At 44.5% G+C, this 22,253-nt stretch overlaps 1 protein-coding gene across 5 annotated transcripts in view; it reads right to left on the minus strand.

Moving 5' to 3' along the window:
• ap2a1 (adaptor related protein complex 2 subunit alpha 1) overlaps positions 1-22,253 on the minus strand; it is a 54,655-nt gene that overhangs the window by 17,061 nt on the left and 15,341 nt on the right. For all 5 annotated transcript variants that reach the window (XM_079252959.1, XM_079252958.1, XM_079252957.1 and 2 more), the window contains exons 3-13: positions 13,108-13,301; positions 12,908-13,037; positions 12,452-12,553; positions 11,543-11,802; positions 10,837-11,005; positions 10,610-10,747; positions 10,354-10,536; positions 5,453-5,550; positions 5,147-5,378; positions 4,867-5,055; positions 4,417-4,571 (exon numbers count right to left, since the gene is read on the minus strand). In XM_079252959.1, the coding sequence (XP_079109085.1) occupies positions 4,417-4,571; positions 4,867-5,055; positions 5,147-5,378; positions 5,453-5,550; positions 10,354-10,536; positions 10,610-10,747; positions 10,837-11,005; positions 11,543-11,802; positions 12,452-12,553; positions 12,908-13,037; positions 13,108-13,301 (1,850 nt within the window). The remainder of the gene's footprint in view (positions 1-4,416; positions 4,572-4,866; positions 5,056-5,146; positions 5,379-5,452; positions 5,551-10,353; positions 10,537-10,609; positions 10,748-10,836; positions 11,006-11,542; positions 11,803-12,451; positions 12,554-12,907; positions 13,038-13,107; positions 13,302-22,253) is intronic.

The following is a 22,253-nucleotide window of genomic DNA, read 5'->3' on the forward strand; positions in this document are numbered from 1 at the left end:
GGGACGGAGGTCTATAGGGTCGACTGGCCCCGTCTCTGGCCGATACGGGACGTCACTGGGACGGAGGTCTATAGGGTCGACTGGCCCCGTCTCTGGCCGATACGGGACGTCACTGGGACGGAGGTCTATAGGGTCGACTGGCCCAGTCTCTGGCCGATACGGGACGTCACTGGGACGGAGGTCTATAGGGTCGACTGGCCCAGACTCTGGCCGATACGGGACGTCACTGGGACGGAGGTCTATAGGGTCGACTGGCCCAGTCTCTGGCCGATACGGGACATCACTGGGACGGAGGTCTATAGGGTCGACTGGCCCAGTCTCTGGCCGATACGGGACGTCACTGGGACGGAGGTCTATAGGGTCGACTGGCCCCGTCTCTGGCCGATACGGGACGTCACTGGGACGGAGGTCTATAGGGTCGACTGGCCCAGACTCTGGCCGATACGGGACGTCACTGGGACGGAGGTCTATAGGGTCGACTGGCCCAGTCTCTGGCCGATACGGGACGTCACTGGGACGGAGGTCTATAGGGTCGACTGGCCCAGTCTCTGGCCGATACGGGACGTCACTGGGACGGAGGTCTATAGGGTCGACTGGCCCAGTCTCTGGCCGATACGGGACGTCACTGGGACGGAGGTCTATAGGGTCGACTGGCCCCGTCTCTGGCCGATACGGGACGTCACTGGGACGGAGGTCTATAGGGTCGACTGGCCCAGACTCTGGCCGATACGGGACGTCACTGGGACGGAGGTCTATAGGGTCGACTGGCCCCGTCTCTGGGACGGAGGTCTATAGGGTCGACTGGCCCCGTCTCTGGGACGGAGGTCTATAGGGTCGACTGGCCCCGTCTCTGGGACGGAGGTCTATAGGGTCGACTGGCCCCGTCTCTGGGACGGAGGTCTATAGGGTCGACTGGCCCCGTCTCTGGCCGATACGGGACGTCACTGGGACGGAGGTCTATAGGGTCGACTGGCCCCGACTCTGGCCGATACGGGACGTCACTGGGACGGAGGTCTATAGGGTCGACTGGCCCCGTCTCTGGCCGATACGGGACGTCACTAGGACGGAGGTCTATAGGGTCGACTGGCCCCGACTCTGGCCGATACGGGACGTCACTGGGACGGAGGTCTATAGGGTCGACTGGCCCAGTCTCTGGCCGATACGGGACGTCACTGGGACGGAGGTCTATAGGGTCGACTGGCCCCGTCTCTGGCCGATACGGGACGTCACTGGGACGGAGGTCTATAGGGTCGACTGGCCCCGACTCTGGCCGATACGGGACGTCACTTGGACGGAGGTCTATAGGGTCGACTGGCCCCGACTCTGGCCGATACGGGACGTCACTGGGACGGAGGTCTATAGGGTCGACTGGCCCAGTCTCTGGCCGATACGGGACGTCACTGGGACGGAGGTCTATAGGGTCGACTGGCCCAGACTCTGGCCGATACGGGACGTCACTGGGACGGAGGTCTATAGGGTCGACTGGCCCAGTCTCTGGCCGATACGGGACGTCACTGGGACGGAGGTCTATAGGGTCGACTGGCCCAGTCTCTGGCCGATACGGGACGTCACTGGGACGGAGGTCTATAGGGTCGACTGGCCCAGTCTCTGGCCGATACGGGACGTCACTGGGACGGAGGTCTATAGGGTCGACTGGCCCAGTCTCTGGCCGATACGGGACGTCACTGGGACGGAGGTCTATAGGGTCGACTGGCCCAGACTCTGGCCGATACGGGACGTCACTGGGACGGAGGTCTATAGGGTCGACTGGCCCAGTCTCTGGCCGATACGGGACGTCACTGGGACGGAGGTGTATAGGGTTGACTGGCCCAGTCTCTGGCCGATACGGGACGTCACTGGGACGGAGGTCTATAGGGTCGACTGGCCCAGACTCTGGCCGATACGGGACGTCACTGGGACGGAGGTCTATAGGGTCGACTGGCCCAGTCTCTGGCCGATACGGGACGTCACTGGGACGGAGGTCTATAGGGTCGACTGGCCCAGTCTCTGGCCGATACGGGACGTCACTGGGACGGAGGTCTATAGGGTCGACTGGCCCAGTCTCTGGCCGATACGGGACGTCACTGGGACGGAGGTCTATAGGGTCGACTGGCCCCGTCTCTGGCCGATACGGGACGTCACTGGGACGGAGGTCTATAGGGTCGACTGGCCCAGACTCTGGCCGATACGGGACGTCACTGGGACGGAGGTCTATAGGGTCGACTGGCCCAGTCTCTGGCCGATACGGGACGTCACTGGGACGGAGGTCTATAGGGTCGACTGGCCCAGACTCTGGCCGATACGGGACGTCACTGGGACGGAGGTCTATAGGGTCGACTGGCCCAGTCTCTGGCCGATACGGGACGTCACTGGGACGGAGGTCTATAGGGTCGACTGGCCCAGTCTCTGGCCGATACAGGACGTCACTGGGACGGAGGTCTATAGGGTCGACTGGCCCAGTCTCTGGCCGATACGGGACGTCACTGGGACGGAGGTCTATAGGGTCGACTGGCCCCGTCTCTGGCCGATACGGGACGTCACTGGGACGGAGGTCTATAGGGTCGACTGGCCCAGTCTCTGGCCGATACGGGACGTCACTGGGACGGAGGTCTATAGGGTCGACTGGCCCAGTCTCTGGCCGATACGGGACGTCACTGGGACGGAGGTCTATAGGGTCGACTGGCCCCGTCTCTGGCCGATACGGGACGTCACTGGGACGGAGGTCTATAGGGTCGACTGGCCCAGACTCTGGCCGATACGGGACGTCACTGGGACGGAGGTCTATAGGGTCGACTGGCCCAGTCTCTGGCCGATACGGGACGTCACTGGGACGGAGGTCTATAGGGTCGACTGGCCCAGACTCTGGCCGATACGGGACGTCACTGGGACAGAGGTCTATAGGGTCGACTCGGGAGTTATCAGGCCAGCAGACGAGATGCAGGTAAACGTGAGAGCCGGTATGTACACCTGCATCATGTGAGGGGAGGCCAAACCTGTATATATACAGCGAGGTAAACTCATTGACCTAAATGGATCAGACATCTTAATTCCTTTCGCCCAAAGGAGACTAGATTTTCATGTTTATTTATTCCGGTATTTCTTATTCACATGTAAATGATAAGACAAATGAATCTGTCTGAGCTCCCTCTGGCTGCATCCGACTACCCTGCAAAACCATCTGAATCTGGTTAAATCCAGTTAAAATGCCAGGTACCCCACCCATCTTCCACATTACATTCTGATGAATGGTTTTTAACTGGAACAGCAGCGAGATGAAAGAATGAATGGTTTTAAACCTGTCCCTTAGACTGTCCCCTCAGACATTCATTACCTAGAAAATTACTTATTTTTAAAGAATAACTCAAATTTATGTAATCAAACTAAATTTAAGGGTTAAAATCCTACAAAGCGGTTGAATGTCAGAATTTTAAATAATTCATGAAAACAAAGAAAAAAATATTGAATTAAGACTATTTTATTGCCGTTTCTGTGCTTGATGAAGGCCTCCTGTTAAAGTAACTTGGTTCAGGCTCCTCCTGTTTGGACTGGGAACAGACAGGAATTCAGACTGTGCTGAAAAGATAAATAGTTTGAATTTCCTGAACTTTGTTTTATTGTCATCTAATAGGACATTCTCAGTTATTAGCAATGCAGGTTTCTGATTTATTTGAAGGATTTTTGTGCTCTAGTTGCCTTTATTTGATGGTAGTTTAACAGGAAGGAGGTCAGAGAGCGTTGGAACGACGTCAGGAGCTGTCGCCTCCAGTGACGCAGCCAAGCTAAGCTAAAGGCTGGTGCATCCCTACAAACCTGCACTTTTATATATCTGTAACTTCTATAAATGTAGGTTTGCCTCCATCCAGCACGGACTCAAGCAGAAACCCTCACTGGTTGTTTCCAGAGTTAAACGTGAAGCCCACCATGCCTTCAGGTTGACAGGTCTGCCTCAGACAAAGATAAAGCAAAGACAGACAGAGAGCCACAACAACAAAGACATGTTAAAGCTGCACAGTCTCCAAGATGCCGTGGTTAATGAACAACAGCAGAAGATTAGAGGAACCTCCTTTTTCCGGATGGTTTCTAAATGTTAAAGAGGAAAACTGGCTGTATTACTTCATGCACGTTTAAATAGGAACATAAAGTGGTTTATAGAAGTGAGGCCATTTCTGCTTCACCTGACAGTTACAGCAGGAGAAGTGGCAATCTCACTGCATTTCTGAGTGAATGTTAATGTGACGGTGAAGAATTGTTCCTCAACTATTACCTTCCAGGCTTCTTATCGGGGTGTACGCTTTGAGACGAGTTCCACATTCTGCTTTACATTCAACTTATAATAAATCACAAGACTAAAATTATACGGCACCTTTCACAAAACACATGGACACTTCCTGGACAAAGAAGGATGTGACTGTTCACCTCAGAAAGCCGTCGTCATTCACAGCAGCAGAGGGTGCAGCAGGCCCCGCCTCCGAGAACACGTCCACCAACAGGCTGCCGGCGCTGGCCGGAGCAGCGCTGACCGGAGCAGCAGAACGAATCCCCAGCAGGTCAGCTGATGGAGACGGAGTGGACTGGAAAACAACATCCAACTCAGTCCTACTTTGTCACACCAATATATACATGATCAGGGTGTCAAACATACAGCGCAGGGACCAAAACAGGGCCGCTAAAGGGTCCAGTGTGGATCGCAGGATGACATATGAAAGTAACGGATGATACGATGATACTAATCTAATATTCTCATGAAAGTAACTGCAACAGTTAAATAAAAGTAAGTAATCCAGTAAAAGTAAGTAATTTGTTCAGGGGAGGTTGTATGTTGTCCGTTCCACAGCAGGAGGAGGATTCATTGCAAGTTGTGCTTACAGCGTTAGAAGCAGCCATGACGGATGTGTCTGGCCCTCGGTCGGCCCCTCCGTTTAACTCCCCGCCCTCCCGTTTGCCGTCCTCGAGCTCCGTCACAGAGACGGCTCCTGGACCCTTCTTCTTCTTCAGCTTGGCCAAGATGGAGGACTCCCTCTCTGGGAAAGGAGGCATCTCCTCCAAGACAGTGGCCTGGGTGGAAAAGAAGGAGATGTGAAGACTGGTTAAATTCTCACATGGTGGCAACAGGACAGGCTGCAGAGGACTGTGTGATGCTGCCTACCAAGACATCGGTGCTGGCAATGGAAGAGAGCTTCAGGTACTCCACGGCACGCTGTTGGAGCTCCACGTCTGAATTACGGATCTGGCTGTCACAGCGAAGCACCTCCTGGATGGTGGCCTTGGTCTCTGGAAACAGGTTTATGAACTTGATGTAGGCCGACAGCAGTAGGGCCCGCGTGGGCACGGAGCACAGGTGGAACTTGGAGTGGAGCAGGTTGAACTGAACCAGGGGGCTGGAAGAGACAACATCAGGGTTACACGTCAACCTCACAGCCTGCATCACCATTTGAAACAGAAACCAACATACCTGGACCGCGGGTCACCAGCAATCAGGTTACCAAACTCCCCCAGGATATAGCCTCCAACCTTCACCATGTTCTCATGGCAGGCGGGAGCCTGCAAGGCCTGGAAGACAAAATTATTTATTCACCGTTGGCCAGCTAAAAACAGCTGTACTAACGAGACCAAGCTAAACGAATAATTACGGTCACCCGCTGCAGGAAAAAGTCCTAAAATGTACAAGGAGGCGTGTCCTGGTGTACAGCACGCAACACACACAGCTTCCGCTAAGAGCAGCAGCTTTCATTTTGTCTCTCTTAAATAGAAGAATTTCCCAAGAACTGTTTGACCAAAGCTGAAGGGCTTTCTGTGTAAGACACTTCCTCTCCGCTGTCCTTGGTCAGAAAGACTTCCTGTCGGTGTGTTGTCATGACAACGCCGTCTGAATTCATCATGATGGGCAGGGGCATCAGCGCTGACGACAGGAACGTCAGCAGAACAAGGAGCCCTGGCCTTACGGGGCTTCTGTGGAAAAGTCTACAGGTAAAGTACCAGGTAGGGGACCAGGTAAAGGACTAGGTAGGGGACCAGGTAAAGGACTAGGTAGGGGACCAGGGAAAGGACTAGGTAGGGGACCAGGGAAAGGACTAGGTAGGGGACCAGGGAAAGGACAGGTAGGGCACCAGGGAAAGGACTAGGTAGGGGACCAGGGAAAGGACTAGGTAGGGGACCAGGGAAAGGACTAGGTAGGGGACCAGGGAAAGGACCAGGTAAAGGACGAGGTAGAGGACCAGGTAGGGGACCAGGGAAAGGACTAGGTAGGGGACCAGGGAAAGGACTAGGTAGGGGACCAGGGAAAGGACTAGGTAGGGGACCAGGGAAAGGACTAGGTAGGGGACCAGGGAAAGGACCAGGTAAAGGACGAGGTAGAGGACCAGGTAGGGGACCAGGGAAAGGACCAGGTAAAGGACTAGGTAGGGGACCAGGGAAAGGACTAGGTAGGGGACCAGGGAAAGGACCAGGTAAAGGACTAGGTAGGGGACCAGGGAAAGGACTAGGTAGGGGACCAGGTAGGGGACCAGGTAAGGGACTAGGTAGGGGACCAGGGAAAGGACCAGGTAAAGGACTAGGTAGGGGACCAGGGAAAGGACTAGGTAGGGGACCAGGGAAAGGACTAGGTAGGGGACCAGGGAAAGGACTAGGTAGGGGACCAGGGAAAGGACTAGGTAGGGGACCAGGTAAGGGACTAGGTAGGGGACCAGGGAAAGGACTAGGTAGGGGACCAGGTAGGGGACCAGGTAAGGGACTAGGTAGGGGACCAGGGAAAGGACCAGGTAAGGGACCAGGTCTTTGGACTGCTTAGTATTGTGAAAACAGCACAACATACTGATTCTTGCTTTTATTCTTTCATGAAGATCACCTATGGCACGTGGAAGAAATACACTTTAGAATGTCAGGCACAGGTCTGCGGGCACTTATAAAGGGGCCCCCCGTGCCAGGCACGTGTCTTGGACAGACTTGGTAATAGAGCTTCCAAGAATTGGTCACGCCAGAGGGTGCTTCCCATAGTGAGATACCTCAATCAGTTTTCAGAGAACCGGGGTTACCATTGTAACCTAACGTTTTCAGCACTGTGTGGAAAGAGCTACTAGCGCCCCAAGCAACATGTTAATCATAGCAATGGCGTGTTTTGCAACATTTGTAGCCTATTTGGTTGAATTACTGTGCTCTTTGTTGGTTGCAATTTGCGATAAAATATTTGTCAACCATTTATCTGTAGCCATTTGATGCAGATAGGAAGCTCTGGATACTTTTGAGTGTTTTCTATTGTCTGTGTAAATATTTACGGTTTTACACGGGTGTCTGGCAACTTCGTGGTTTAGGCTTGTTTTTATTGGTATGGGCGGGTTTTAAGTTATGATTGGGCTGGAAACTGTCAATCTCATCTGGCAAAACTGGTAGGGGACCAGGTAAAGGACCAGGTAGGGGATCTGGTAAAAGACCAGGTAGGGGATCTGGTAAAAGACCAAGTAGGGGCACTGGTAAAAGACCAGGTACGTTGTTCCTGTTCTGGATGGTAGTACCCAGAGTGTTGTTCCTGTTCTGGATGGTAGTATCCAGAATGTTGTTCCTGTTCTGGATGGTTGTATCCAGAATGTTGTTCCTGTTCTGGATGGTAGTATCCAGAATGTTGTTCCTGTTCTGGATGGTAGTATCCAGAATGTTGTTCCTGTTCTGGATGGTAGTATCCAGAATGTTGTTCCTGTTCTGGATGGTTGTATCCAGAGTGTTGTTCCTGTTCTGGATGGTTGTATCCAGAGTGTTGTTCCTGTTCTGGATGGTTGTATCCAGAGTGTTGTTCCTGTTCTGGATGGTTGTATCCAGAGTGTTGTTCCTGTTCTGGATGGTAGTATCCAGAGTGTTGTTCCTGTTCTGGATGGTTGTATCCAGAGTGTTGTTCCTGTTCTGGATGGTAGTATCCAGAGTGTTGTTCCTGTTCTGGATGGTAGTATCCAGTACGTTGTTCCTGTTCTGGATGGTAGTATCCAGAGTGTTGTTCCTGTTCTGGATGGTAGTATCCAGTACGTTGTTCCTGTTCTGGATGGTAGTATCCAGAGTGTTGTTCCTGTTCTGGATGGTAGTATCCAGAGTGTTGTTCCTGTTCTGGATGGTAGTATCCAGAGTGTTGTTCCTGTTCTGGATGGTTGTATCCAGAGTGTTGTTCCTGTTCTGGATGGTAGTATCCAGTACGTTGTTCCTGTTCTGGATGGTAGTATCCAGAGTGTTGTTCCTGTTCTGGATGGTAGTATCCAGAGTGTTGTTCCTGTTCTGGATGGTTGTATCCAGAGTGTTGTTCCTGTTCTGGATGGTTGTATCCAGAGTGTTGTTCCTGTTCTGGATGGTTGTATCCAGAGTGTTGTTCCTGTTCTGGATGGTAGTATCCAGTACGTTGTTCCTGTTCTGGATGGTAGTATCCAGTACGTTGTTCCTGTTCTGGATGGTAGTATCCAGTACGTTGTTCCTGTTCTGGATGGTAGTATCCAGTACGTTGTTCCTGTTCTGGATGGTAGTATCCAGAACGTTGTTCCTGTCCTGGATGGTAGTATCCAGAACGTTGTTCCTGTTCTGGATGGTAGTATCCAGTACGTTGTTCCTGTTCTGGATGGTAGTATCCAGTACGTTGTTCCTGTTCTGGATGGTAGTATCCAGTACGTTGTTCCTGTTCTGGATGGTAGTATCCAGTACGTTGTTCCTGTCCTGGATGGTAGTATCCAGAATGTTGTTCCTGTTCTGGATGGTGGTATCCAGTACGTTGTTCCTGTTCTGGATGGTAGTATCCAGAATGTTGTTCCTGTTCTGGATGGTAGTATCCAGAACGTTGTTCCTGTTCTGGATGGTAGTATCCAGTACGTTGTTCCTGTTCTGGATGGTAGTATCCAGTACGTTGTTCCTGTTCTGGATGGTAGTATCCAGAGTGTTGTTCCTGTTCTGGATGGTAGTATCCAGTACGTTGTTCCTGTTCTGGATGGTAGTATCCAGTACGTTGTTCCTGTTCTGGATGGTAGTATCCAGAATGTTGTTCCTGTTCTGGATGGTAGTATCCAGAGTGTTGTTCCTGTTCTGGATGGTAGTATCCAGTACGTTGTTCCTGTTCTGGATGGTAGTATCCAGTACGTTGTTCCTGTTCTGGATGGTAGTATCCAGTACGTTGTTCCTGTTCTGGATGGTAGTATCCAGAGTGTTGTTCCTGTTCTGGATGGTAGTATCCAGAATGTTGTTCCTGTTCTGGATGGTAGTATCCAGAACGTTGTTCCTGTTCTGGATGGTAGTATCCAGAATGTTGTTCCTGTTCTGGATGGTAGTATCCAGTACGTTGTTCCTGTTCTGGATGGTAGTATCCAGTACGTTGTTCCTGTTCTGGATGGTAGTATCCAGAGTGTTGTTCCTGTTCTGGATGTTAGTACCCAGACTGTTGCCAGGACATACATCCATCTTTGATATCTTGGAAAACCTGTTGGGAACAACTTCTGGATTTTTTTGGCCATTTATTGTGGAGTTAAATGCAGCTATGGCCGGGCGATACGACCAAAACCTCATCTCCCCATACAGCTCTTCTTATATCCCATAACAATCCATAACCACATAATATGTAATGTTGTGTCAGTCATCAGTTATGTATCAGATGTTGCTAGGCAACAGCAGCATTGATCTCCTTTCATCTGGGGGAACTATGGCCGTATGACGTTCCACAGGTAAATACCTGCTGCAGCGTCTGGACTTTATTCTGAGCTTTCTCCTCCACTAGACGCTGCTTTTGCTGGTTGACTCTGTTCTTTATTCTGGATTCTTTATCCTGATTCCTGCAGGTGATGAAATGAGTTAGTTGTGTCGGAATCCGCTGTTGGGACTGTGAGCTAGTCTGTTGTTGTCGCCACGTCGGTCTTTTTATATCCAAACCGCATCCAGACAGAAATTTCCCTCTTTTAGGAACAAGCTCATCAGTTTGGGTTGGCTGCTCATCTTTTAGTGAATTATCCTCTGAAACACGTCTGCTACCGTCCTTCCTCCATGTTTGTTTATATAAAGCGCATCTTGACGTAAAATACTGCAGTAAAGCAGCTTATGGTGGCGTAAATGATAGAAAATGTTTATCATTTCATATGAGGCTCTATCGTCCAGACGATATACATCGTCGTATCGCCCAGCCCTAGATGCATATAAACTGAAAATGGTGAGACACGGACCAATTCTGAGATAACAAGCCTAAAAATGCACCCAGTAATTTCTGCATAAAGTTGCAGACAGACAGACAGACTTTCCTGGCAGAGGTAATCAATTACTCCTCTGGTAATAACAGTACCAAGCTAATCTATAGATGTGGCATCTCTAGTGTTTAACAAAGTTCTTCCGGGTTTCATGCGGCTGTACCTCGAACACAGTCTTGGCGGCGTAGCCCTGAACGTCGTCACGGTTGATGACGATCTGAATGACGCGGTACCACACCTCCTCGCTGACGTAATCCCCTGCTATGCGGATGAGGTTCAGGATGGTGTCCACATACCAGGAGTAGTCCACTGCATACTTCTCTGCAAGGATGGCCACTTTCAGCACCTGGAAGAAGGCGGAGCCACAGGTTAAAGCTCCACCCATCAGCAGCCATTACAGAGCTGTGTGTCATACCCACCATCTCCTCTCTGATGGAGTAGTCTGCCGTCTCCAGATAACTGAGCATCTCAGCAACTATCTGCTTGGCGTTGCTGCGATCACACATGGCGTACAGCAGATCTGCCGCTCGCTGTCGGACACTCACGTCTCTCTCGGTCTGAGTAGACAAAGACAGCGGGACACAGAGACGATGCGTCACAAAGACAAATAAAGCTTTTCCCTTGTCCTGAACGTCTCAGGCTCCACCTTAAGCGCGTTGATGACTGTCTCGATGTGCGTCTTGACGGCTTCGTGGGAAAACTCGGAACTGGCCAGGGTGCACATGCTCTCCAGAGCCAGGTAGCGCAGGTTGGTCTCCCGGTGCTGCAGGAACTGGCCCAGCTGGTTGCAGGCCCGCACCAGGAGGTTGGGTTCACTGGGGAGCCATAAAAACAGCATTACTTTTATTATCAACACACAACAATAAACTATTATTTACCTTTTATTAAAGACAATAACTAAAATAAACTTTTTAAATATTGACCATATAAATATAAATGTTTAACATAAATCTACAAATGTATAAACACAAAGTAAATAAACTAAAATAAAATGTTACATGCTATAAATATAATTTATAATGTATGACTTATTAGTCTACATATAAATATCAAATCTAAAGGCTATATAAATAAACCAACACCAGAATTAAATCCACTTGCTGGTTTGATATTTCTATAGTTCTATAGTAAATAGTTCTATAGTAAAACCTTCATTTTAAACATTCATCAGATGGATCTGCTACTGCAGGTGTGTCCCGCTCCAACACACCTGGCTCCCACCACCGGAGTCTGGCATGTTGGAGCAGGGAAAATGGAAAACCTGCAGGACTCCAGTTCTGTTGGACCGAACCAAGTGGTCCTGATCGACCAGAACAACCGCCGCGGCCCCGGTACGGGTGGGCGGGGCTTACCTGTCGTAGTGGATGATGAGGGAAATCGCCTCGAACAGGATGGCGTTTTTGGCATTGGAATGCTGCACCTTCTTGGACTTGGGGGGCTCCTGGGCCTTGTTGAGAATGGTCTCCAAGCACTCCACCAGACGGCCCTTCACGGCGCCATCTTCAGGTGGAGGATAGCACTGCAGCAAGCGCAGTAGTTTGCAAGACAGCCACGGTGCTGGCACAAAGTAGTAGGTATAATCCTGCAGATCAGTGGAGGCTGAAGACACAATCTGGAGAACAGGTGTGAAAGGAGGCAGCAGACGGCTTAGTGCTCAGCTCACGCATGTAGTTAACAGGGTTTTATATACACACACACACACACACACACACACACACACACACACACACACACACACAGGAGTGTTTACACATGGGAAGACAGAATTCCACTCTGAACTGGTACAAGAGTTATGAAAGATTAATGGACATTAAATATTACAGTATAATTAAATACATTTAAAATTCTAAAGATATACTGTTATATATTTTAATGTAGAGAATTGATTCATTCATTCATGTTGTCACCACTTCTTCCAGGGGAGGGTTGAGTGGAAGCTGAAGTCTACCTCAGCATTTAGCAGGTGAGACACAGGTTGGATCAAAAAATAGATGATAAAAATTTATAAAAAGAAAATAATATGACTAAAATGTTTAAATGAATAACTGAGATAAAATATAGTTGAAACTTAACATTTTGTAAAAGCATAGATGATTAAATGTAAACATCCAGGTACTTCCTGGTTATTTACATGATATTCTGCTGGTATTTACTGGTCTGACTCACTGGTGACCAGACTGGACCATGATTATGTAGAAATCAAACATCTGAGGCTCACTAATCAATCAGTGGTTAGAAACGCAGATCTGAGGGTGACTCACGCGGCTGAGTCTGGAAACAGCCAGGGAAACGCAGGTCTTGAACTCATCTGGATTCTTCTGGCTCAGACAGGTGATGAGGGAGATGGCTGCCGTCACCACGCCCTAAAGCAAACCGGATCAACAGTCATCAGTACAGAGGGCAGCAGGTTAGCAGGTTGACCAGGCCTGGTTAACAGCACTAACCAAGGATGGAAAACAGGCCTGCAGAATGAACACGTTGCTGCAAACAGATGAATCTGTTGAGCTGACACATGAAAGGAGTTACTGCTCATCAACCTGACTCTGGCATTTTGTCCATGAGAGAAGCTGTAAACAGAGCAGGTTTCCATCCTCGCCTGTAGAGGATGAAACATCTGATACATCCCAGCTCCGACTGGAGTGGGATTTATATCAGCATGTGTAAATAACATCCCCACATGTACTGGAGCTGGTGGAGCTAGTGGAGGCGGTGCTCACCATGTGCTGGTCGTTGAGCAGGTGAACCACGCGGGACGTCCATTCTCCCATCAGCACCAGGTCAGGAGAAGTCTTGTACAGCCGCAGCAGACACAAGGCTGCAGACTGCTTCACACTGTCCATTGTGTCCCTGAGATGGAGAACACCGACGTTACCAGTCTGGTGACGCCACGGCTCAGGTCTAACCTCATCACACTCACCCAGCCACCAGGATGCGAGGAATCTCACTGGCGAAGGCTTCTGCCATCTCACGGCTTCCCACGTTAGCAATGCAGTGAAGCGCCAGGCACATGAAGGTGGGGTTGCGGCTGGACAGGTCGTTCTTGATGGCATTGTTGATGAGACGGATCAGCTCACTGTTACTGTTCACCAGAACTGAGATGAAGAGGTAGCCCTGGAAGGAGGATGATGATGATGAAGGGCATTAAACACTGCATTTATATAAACAGGACAAAACTGAGGCGAGCCTCAGATGTCAGATTAACAGGCTGAAATGAAGTAAAATGAGCAGATAAATCAGCATAAAGAGCAAGCAGAAGTGTGCGAGAAATAATAAGCAAGCAAGGCTTTTCTCATCTTCACATCCTTCTCTCCCCTTGTTCAGTAACGTTTCTGAATAAACAACGTGTGTCTGGATTGTAACTTTACTGAATAAACAACGTGTGTCTGGATTGTAACTTTACTGAATAAACAACATGTGTCTGGATTGTAACTTTACTGAATAAACAACGTGTGTCTGGATTGTAACGTTTCTGAATAAACAACGTGTGTCTGGATTGTAACGTTTCTGAATAAACAACGTGTGTCTGGATTGTAACGTTTCTGAATAAACAACGTGTGTCTGGATTGTAACGTTTCTGAATAAACAACGTGTGTCTGGATTGTAACTTTACTGAATAAACAACGTGTGTCTGGATTGTAACGTTTCTGAATAAACAACGTGTGTCTGGATTGTAACTTTACTGAATAAACAACGTGTGTCTGGATTGTAACGTTTCTGAATAAACAACGTGTGTCTGGATTGTAACGTTTCTGAATAAACAACGTGTGTCTGGATTGTAACTTTACTGAATAAACAACGTGTGTCTGGATTGTAACTTTACTGAATAAACAACGTGTGTCTGGATTGTAACGTTTCTGAATAAACAACGTGTGTCTGGATTGTAACTTTACTGAATAAACAACGTGTGTCTGGATTGTAACTTTACTGAATAAACAACGTGTGTCTGGATTGTAACTTTACTGAATAAACAACATGTGTCTGGATTGTAACGTTTCTGAATAAACAACGTGTGTCTGGATTGTAACTTTACTGAATAAACGTATGTCTGGATTGTAACGTTTCTGAATAGACAACGTGTGTCTGGATTGTAACGTTTCTGAATAAACAACGTGTGTCTGGATTGTAACGTTTCTGAATAAACAACGTGTCTGGATTGTAACGTTTCTGAATCAACAACATGTGTCTGGATTGTAACGTTTCTGAATAAACAACGTGTGTCTGGATTGTAACGTTTCTGAATAAACAACGTGTGTCTGGATTGTAACGTTTCTGAATAAACAACGTGTGTCTGGATTGTAACGTTTCTGAATAAACAACGTGTGTCTGGATTGTAACGTTTCTGAATAAACAACGTGTGTCTGGATTGTAACGTTTCTGAATAAACAACGTGTGTCTGGATTGTAACTTTACTGAATAAACGTATGTCTGGATTGTAACGTTTCTGAATAGACAACGTGTGTCTGGATTGTAACGTTTCTGAATAAACAACGTGTGTCTGGATTGTAACGTTTCTGAATAAACAACGTGTCTGGATTGTAACGTTTCTGAATAAACAACGTGTGTCTGGATTGTAACGTTTCTGAATAAACAACGTGTGTCTGGATTGTAACGTTTCTGAATAAACAACGTGTCTGGATTGTAACGTTTCTGAATAAACAACGTGTGTCTGGATTGTAACGTTTCTGAATAAACAACGTGTGTCTGGATTGTAACGTTTCTGAATAAACAACGTGTGTCTGGATTGTCACTTTACTGAATAAACAACGTGTGTCTGGATTGTAACGTTTCTGAATAGACAACGTGTGTCTGGATTGTAACGTTTCTGAATAAACAACGTGTGTCTGGATTGTAACGTTTCTGAATAAACAACGTGTGTCTGGATTGTAACTTTACTGAATAAACAACGTGTGTCTGGATTGTAACTTTACTGAATAAACAACGTGTGTCTGGATTTTAACTTTACTGAATAAACAACGTGTGTCTGGATTGTAACGTTTCTGAATAAACAACGTGTGTCTGGATTGTCACTTTACTGAATAAACAACGTGTGTCTGGATTGTAACGTTTCTGAATAAACAACGTGTCTGGATTGTAACGTTTCTGAATAAACAACGTGTGTCTGGATTGTAACGTTTCTGAATAAACAACGTGTGTCTGGATTGTAACGTTTCTGAATAAACAACGTGTGTCTGGATTGTCACTTTACTGAATAAACAACGTGTGTCTGGATTGTAACGTTTCTGAATAGACAACGTGTGTCTGGATTGTAACGTTTCTGAATAAACAACGTGTGTCTGGATTGTAACGTTTCTGAATAAACAACGTGTGTCTGGATTGTAACTTTACTGAATAAACAACGTGTGTCTGGATTGTAACTTTACTGAATAAACAACGTGTGTCTGGATTGTAACTTTACTGAATAAACAACGTGTGTCTGGATTGTAACGTTTCTGAATAAACAACTTGTGTCTGGATTGTAACTTTACTGAATAAACAACGTGTGTCTGGATTGTAACGTTTCTGAATAAACAACTTGTGTCTGGATTGTAACTTTACTGAATAAACAACGTGTGTCTGGATTGTAACGTTTCTGAATCAACAACGTGTGTCTGGATTGTAACGTTTCTGAATAAACAACATGTGTCTGGATTGTAACTTTACTGAATAAACAACGTGTGTCTGGATTGTAACTTTACTGAATAAACAACGTGTGTCTGGATTGTAACTTTACTGAATAAACAACGTGTGTCTGGATTGTAACGTTTCTGAATCAACAACGTGTGTCTGGATTGTAACGTTTCTGAATAAACGTGTGTCTGGATTGTAACTTTACTGAATAAACAACGTGTGTCTGGATTGTAACTTTACTGAATAAACAACGTGTGTCTGGATTGTAACTTTACTGAATAAACAACGTGTGTCTGGATTGTAACTTTACTGAATAAACAACGTGTGTCTGGATTGTAACTTTACTGAATAAACAACGTGTGTCTGGATTGTAACGTTTCTGAATAAACAACGTGTGTCTGGATTGTAACTTTACTGAATAAACAACGTGTGTCTGGATTGTAACGTTTCTGAATAAACAACGTGTGTCTGGATTGTAACGTTTCTGAATAAACAACGTGTGTCTGGATTGTAACTTTACTGAATAAACAACGTGTGTCTGGATTGTAACGTTTCTGAATAAACAACGTGTGTCTGGATTGTAACGTTTCTGAATAAACAACGTGTGTCTGGATTGTAACTTTACTGAATAAACAACATGTGTCTGGATTGTAACGTTTCTGAATAAACAACGTGTGTCTGGATTGTAACTTTACTGAATAAACAACATGTGTCTGGATTGTAACGTTTCTGAATAAACAACGTGTGTCTGGATTGTAAGGTTTCTGAATCAACAACATGTGTCTGGATTGTAACGTTTCTGAATAAACAACGTGTGTCTGGATTGTAACGTTTCTGAATAAACAACGTGTGTCTGGATTGTAACTTTACTGAATAAACGTATGTCTGGATTGTAACGTTTCTGAATAGACAACGTGTGTCTGGATTGTAACGTTTCTGAATAAACAACGTGTGTCTGGATTGTCACTTTACTGAATAAACAACGTGTGTCTGGATTGTAACGTTTCTGAATAAACAACGTGTCTGGATTGTAACGTTTCTGAATAAACAACGTGTGTCTGGATTGTAACTTTACTGAATAAACAACGTGTGTCTGGATTGTAACTTTACTGAATAAACAACGTGTGTCTGGATTGTAACTTTACTGAATAAACAACGTGTGTCTGGATTGTAACTTTACTGAATAAACAACGTGTGTCTGGATTGTAACGTTTCTGAATAAACAACGTGTGTCTGGATTGTAACTTTACTGAATAAACAACGTGTGTCTGGATTGTAACGTTTCTGAATAAACAACGTGTGTCTGGATTGTAACTTTACTGAATAAACAACATGTGTCTGGATTGTAACGTTTCTGAATAAACAACGTGTGTCTGGATTGTAACTTTACTGAATAAACAACGTGTGTCTGGATTGTAACTTTACTGAATAAACAACGTGTGTCTGGATTGTAACGTTTCTGAATAAACAACGTGTGTCTGGATTGTAACGTTTCTGAATAAACAACATGTGTCTGGATTGTAACGTTTCTGAATAAACAACGTGTGTCTGGATTGTAACTTTACTGAATAAACAACGTGTGTCTGGATTGTAACGTTTCTGAATAAACACCGTGTGTCTGGATTGTAACGTTTCTGAATAAACACCGTGTGTCTGGATTGTAACTTTACTGAATAAACAACGTGTGTCTGGATTGTAACTTTACTGAATAAACAACGTGTGTCTGGATTGTAACTTTACTGAATAAACAACGTGTGTCTGGATTGTAACGTTTCTGAATCAACAACGTGTGTCTGGATTGTAACTTTACTGAATAAACAACGTGTGTCTGGATTGTAACGTTTCTGAATAAACAACGTGTGTCTGGATTGTAAAGTTTCTGAATAAACAACGTGTGTCTGGATTGTAACGTTTCTGAATAAACAACGTGTGTCTGGATTGTAACGTTTCTGAATAAACAACATGTGTCTGGATTGTAACGTTTCTGAATAAACAACGTGTGTCTGGATTGTAACTTTACTGAATAAACAACGTGTGTCTGGATTGTAACGTTTCTGAATAAACAACATGTGTCTGGATTGTAACGTTTCTGAATAAACAACGTGTGTCTGGATTGTAACGTTTCTGAATAAACAACGTGTGTCTGGATTGTAACGTTTCTGAATAAACAACGTGTGTCTGGATTGTAACTTTACTGAATAAACAACGTGTGTCTGGATTGTAACTTTACTGAATAAACAACGTGTGTCTGGATTGTAACTTTACTGAATAAATAACGTGTGTCTGGATTGTAACTTTACTGTATAAACAACGTGTGTCTGGATTGTAACGTTTCTGAATAAACAACGTGTGTCTGGATTGTAACGTTTCTGAATAAACAACGTGTGTCTGGATTGTAACGTTTCTGAATAAACAACGTGTGTCTGGATTGTAACTTTACTGAATAAACAACGTGTGTCTGGATTGTAACGTTTCTGAATAAACAACTTGTGTCTGGATTGTAACTTTACTGAATAAACAACGTGTGTCTGGATTGTAACGTTTCTGAATAAACAACTTGTGTCTGGATTGTAACTTTACTGAATAAACAACGTGTGTCTGGATTGTAACTTTACTGAATAAACAACGTGTGTCTGGATTGTAACGTTTCTGAATCAACAACGTGTGTCTGGATTGTAACGTTTCTGAATAAACGTGTGTCTGGATTGTAACTTTACTGAATAAACAACGTGTGTCTGGATTGTAACTTTACTGAATAAACAACGTGTGTCTGGATTGTAACTTTACTGAATAAACAACGTGTGTCTGGATTGTAACGTTTCTGAATAAACAACGTGTGTCTGGATTGTAACGTTTCTGAATAAACAACGTGTGTCTGGATTGTAACTTTACTGAATAAACAACGTGTGTCTGGATTGTAACTTTACTGAATAAACAACGTGTGTCTGGATTGTAACGTTTCTGAATCAACAACGTGTGTCTGGATTGTAACGTTTCTGAATAAACGTGTGTCTGGATTGTAACTTTACTGAATAAACAACGTGTGTCTGGATTGTAACTTTACTGAATAAACAACGTGTGTCTGGATTGTAACTTTACTGAATAAACAACGTGTGTCTGGATTGTAACGTTTCTGAATAAACAACGTGTGTCTGGATTGTAACGTTTCTGAATAAACAACGTGTGTCTGGATTGTAACTTTACTGAATAAACAACGTGTGTCTGGATTGTAACGTTTCTGAATAAACAACGTGTGTCTGGATTGTAACGTTTCTGAATAAACAACGTGTGTCTGGATTGTAACTTTACTGAATAAACAACATGTGTCTGGATTGTAACGTTTCTGAATAAACAACGTGTGTCTGGATTGTAACTTTACTGAATAAACAACGTGTGTCTGGATTGTAACTTTACTGAATAAACAACGTGTGTCTGGATTGTAACTTTACTGAATAAACAACATGTGTCTGGATTGTAACGTTTCTGAATAAACAACGTGTGTCTGGATTGTAACGTTTCTGAATCAACAACATGTGTCTGGATTGTAACGTTTCTGAATAAACAACGTGTGTCTGGATTGTAACGTTTCTGAATAAACAACGTGTGTCTGGATTGTAACTTTACTGAATAAACGTATGTCTGGATTGTAACGTTTCTGAATAGACAACGTGTGTCTGGATTGTAACGTTTCTGAATAAACAACGTGTGTCTGGATTGTCACTTTACTGAATAAACAACGTGTGTCTGGATTGTAACGTTTCTGAATAAACAACGTGTCTGGATTGTAACGTTTCTGAATAAACAACGTGTGTCTGGATTGTAACTTTACTGAATAAACAACGTGTGTCTGGATTGTAACTTTACTGAATAAACAACGTGTGTCTGGATTGTAACTTTACTGAATAAACAACGTGTGTCTGGATTGTAACTTTACTGAATAAACAACGTGTGTCTGGATTGTAACGTTTCTGAATAAACAACGTGTGTCTGGATTGTAACTTTACTGAATAAACAACGTGTGTCTGGATTGTAACGTTTCTGAATAAACAACGTGTGTCTGGATTGTAACTTTACTGAATAAACAACATGTGTCTGGATTGTAACGTTTCTGAATAAACAACGTGTGTCTGGATTGTAACTTTACTGAATAAACAACGTGTGTCTGGATTGTAACTTTACTGAATAAACAACGTGTGTCTGGATTGTAACGTTTCTGAATAAACAACGTGTGTCTGGATTGTAACTTTACTGAATAAACAACATGTGTCTGGATTGTAACGTTTCTGAATAAACAACGTGTGTCTGGATTGTAACTTTACTGAATAAACAACATGTGTCTGGATTGTAACGTTTCTGAATAAACAACGTGTGTCTGGATTGTAACTTTACTGAATAAATAACGTGTGTCTGGATTGTAACGTTTCTGAATAAACAACGTGTGTCTGGATTGTAACGTTTCTGAATAAACAACGTGTGTCTGGATTGTAACGTTTCTGAATAAACAACGTGTGTCTGGATTGTAACGTTTCTGAATAAACAACGTGTGTCTGGATTGTAACGTTTCTGAATAGACAACGTGTGTCTGGATTGTAACTTTACTGAATAAACGTGTGTCTGGATTGTAACTTTACTGAATAAACAACGTGTGTCTGGATTGTAACGTTTCTGAATAAACAACGTGTGTCTGGATTGTAACTTTACTGAATAAACAACGTGTGTCTGGATTGTAACTTTACTGAATAAACAACGTGTGTCTGGATTGTAACTTTACTGAATAAACAACGTGTGTCTGGATTGTAACTTTACTGAATAAACAACGTGTGTCTGGATTGTAACGTTTCTGAATAAACAACGTGTGTCTGGATTGTAACGTTTCTGAATAAACAACGTGTGTCTGGATTGTAACTTTACTGAATAAAAGTATGTCTGGATTGTAACGTTTCTGAATAGACAACGTGTGTCTGGATTGTAACGTTTCTGAATAAACAACGTGTGTCTGGATTGTCACTTTACTGAATAAACAACGTGTGTCTGGATTGTAACGTTTCTGAATAAACAACGTGTCTGGATTGTAACGTTTCTGAATCAACAACGTGTGTCTGGATTGTAACTTTACTGAATAAACAACGTGTGTCTGGATTGTAACTTTACTGAATAAACAACGTGTGTCTGGATTGTAACTTTACTGAATAAACAACGTGTGTCTGGATTGTAACTTTACTGAATAAACAACGTGTGTCTGGATTGTAACTTTACTGAATAAACGTGTGTCTGGATTGTAACTTTACTGAATAAACAACGTGTGTCTGGATTGTAACGTTTCTGAATAAACAACGTGTGTCTGGATTGTAACGTTTCTGAATAAACAACGTGTGTCTGGATTGTAACTTTACTGAATAAACAACGTGTGTCTGGATTGTAACTTTACTGAATAAACAACGTGTGTCTGGATTGTAACGTTTCTGAATAAACAACGTGTGTCTGGATTGTAACGTTTCTGAATAAACAACGTGTGTCTGGATTGTAACTTTACTGAATAAACAACGTGTGTCTGGATTGTAACTTTATTGAATAAACAACGTGTGTCTGGATTGTAACTTTACTGAATAAACAACGTGTGTCTGGATTGTAACGTTTCAGAATAAACAACGTGTGTCTGGATTGTAACGTTTCAGAATAAACAACATGTGTCTGGATTGTAACGTTTCAGAATAAACAACATGTGTCTGGATTGTAACGTTTCTGAATAAACAACGTGTGTCTGGATTGTAACGTTTCTGAATAAACAACGTGTGTCTGGATTGTAACGTTTCTGAATAAACAACGTGTGTCTGGATTGTAACTTTACTGAATAAACAACGTGTGTCTGGATTGTAACGTTTCAGAATAAACAACGTGTGTCTGGATTGTAACGTTTCTGAATAAACAACGTGTGTCTGGATTGTAACGTTTCTGAATAAACAACGTGTGTCTGGATTGTAACGTTTCTGAATAAACAACGTGTGTCTGGATTGTAACTTTACTGAATAAACAACGTGTGTCTGGATTGTAACGTTTCTGAATCAACAACGTGTGTCTGGATTGTAACGTTTCTGAATCAACAACGTGTGTCTGGATTGTAACGTTTCTGAATAAACAACGTGTGTCTGGATTGTAACTTTACTGAATAAACAACGTGTGTCTGGATTGTAACTTTACTGAATAAACAACGTGTGTCTGGATTGTAACTTTACTCAATAAACAACGTGTGTCTGGATTGTAACTTTACTGAATAAACAACGTGTGTCTGGATTGTAACGTTTCTGAATAAACAACATGTGTCTGGATTGTAACGTTTCTGAATAAACAACGTGTGTCTGGATTGTAACTTTACTGAATAAACAACGTGTGTCTGGATTGTAACTTTACTGAATAAACAACGTGTGTCTGGATTGT

Source organism: Telmatherina bonti (genome assembly GCF_933228915.1).
Source record: "Telmatherina bonti genome assembly, chromosome: 14".
Classification (NCBI taxonomy): domain Eukaryota; kingdom Metazoa; phylum Chordata; class Actinopteri; order Atheriniformes; family Telmatherinidae; genus Telmatherina; species Telmatherina bonti.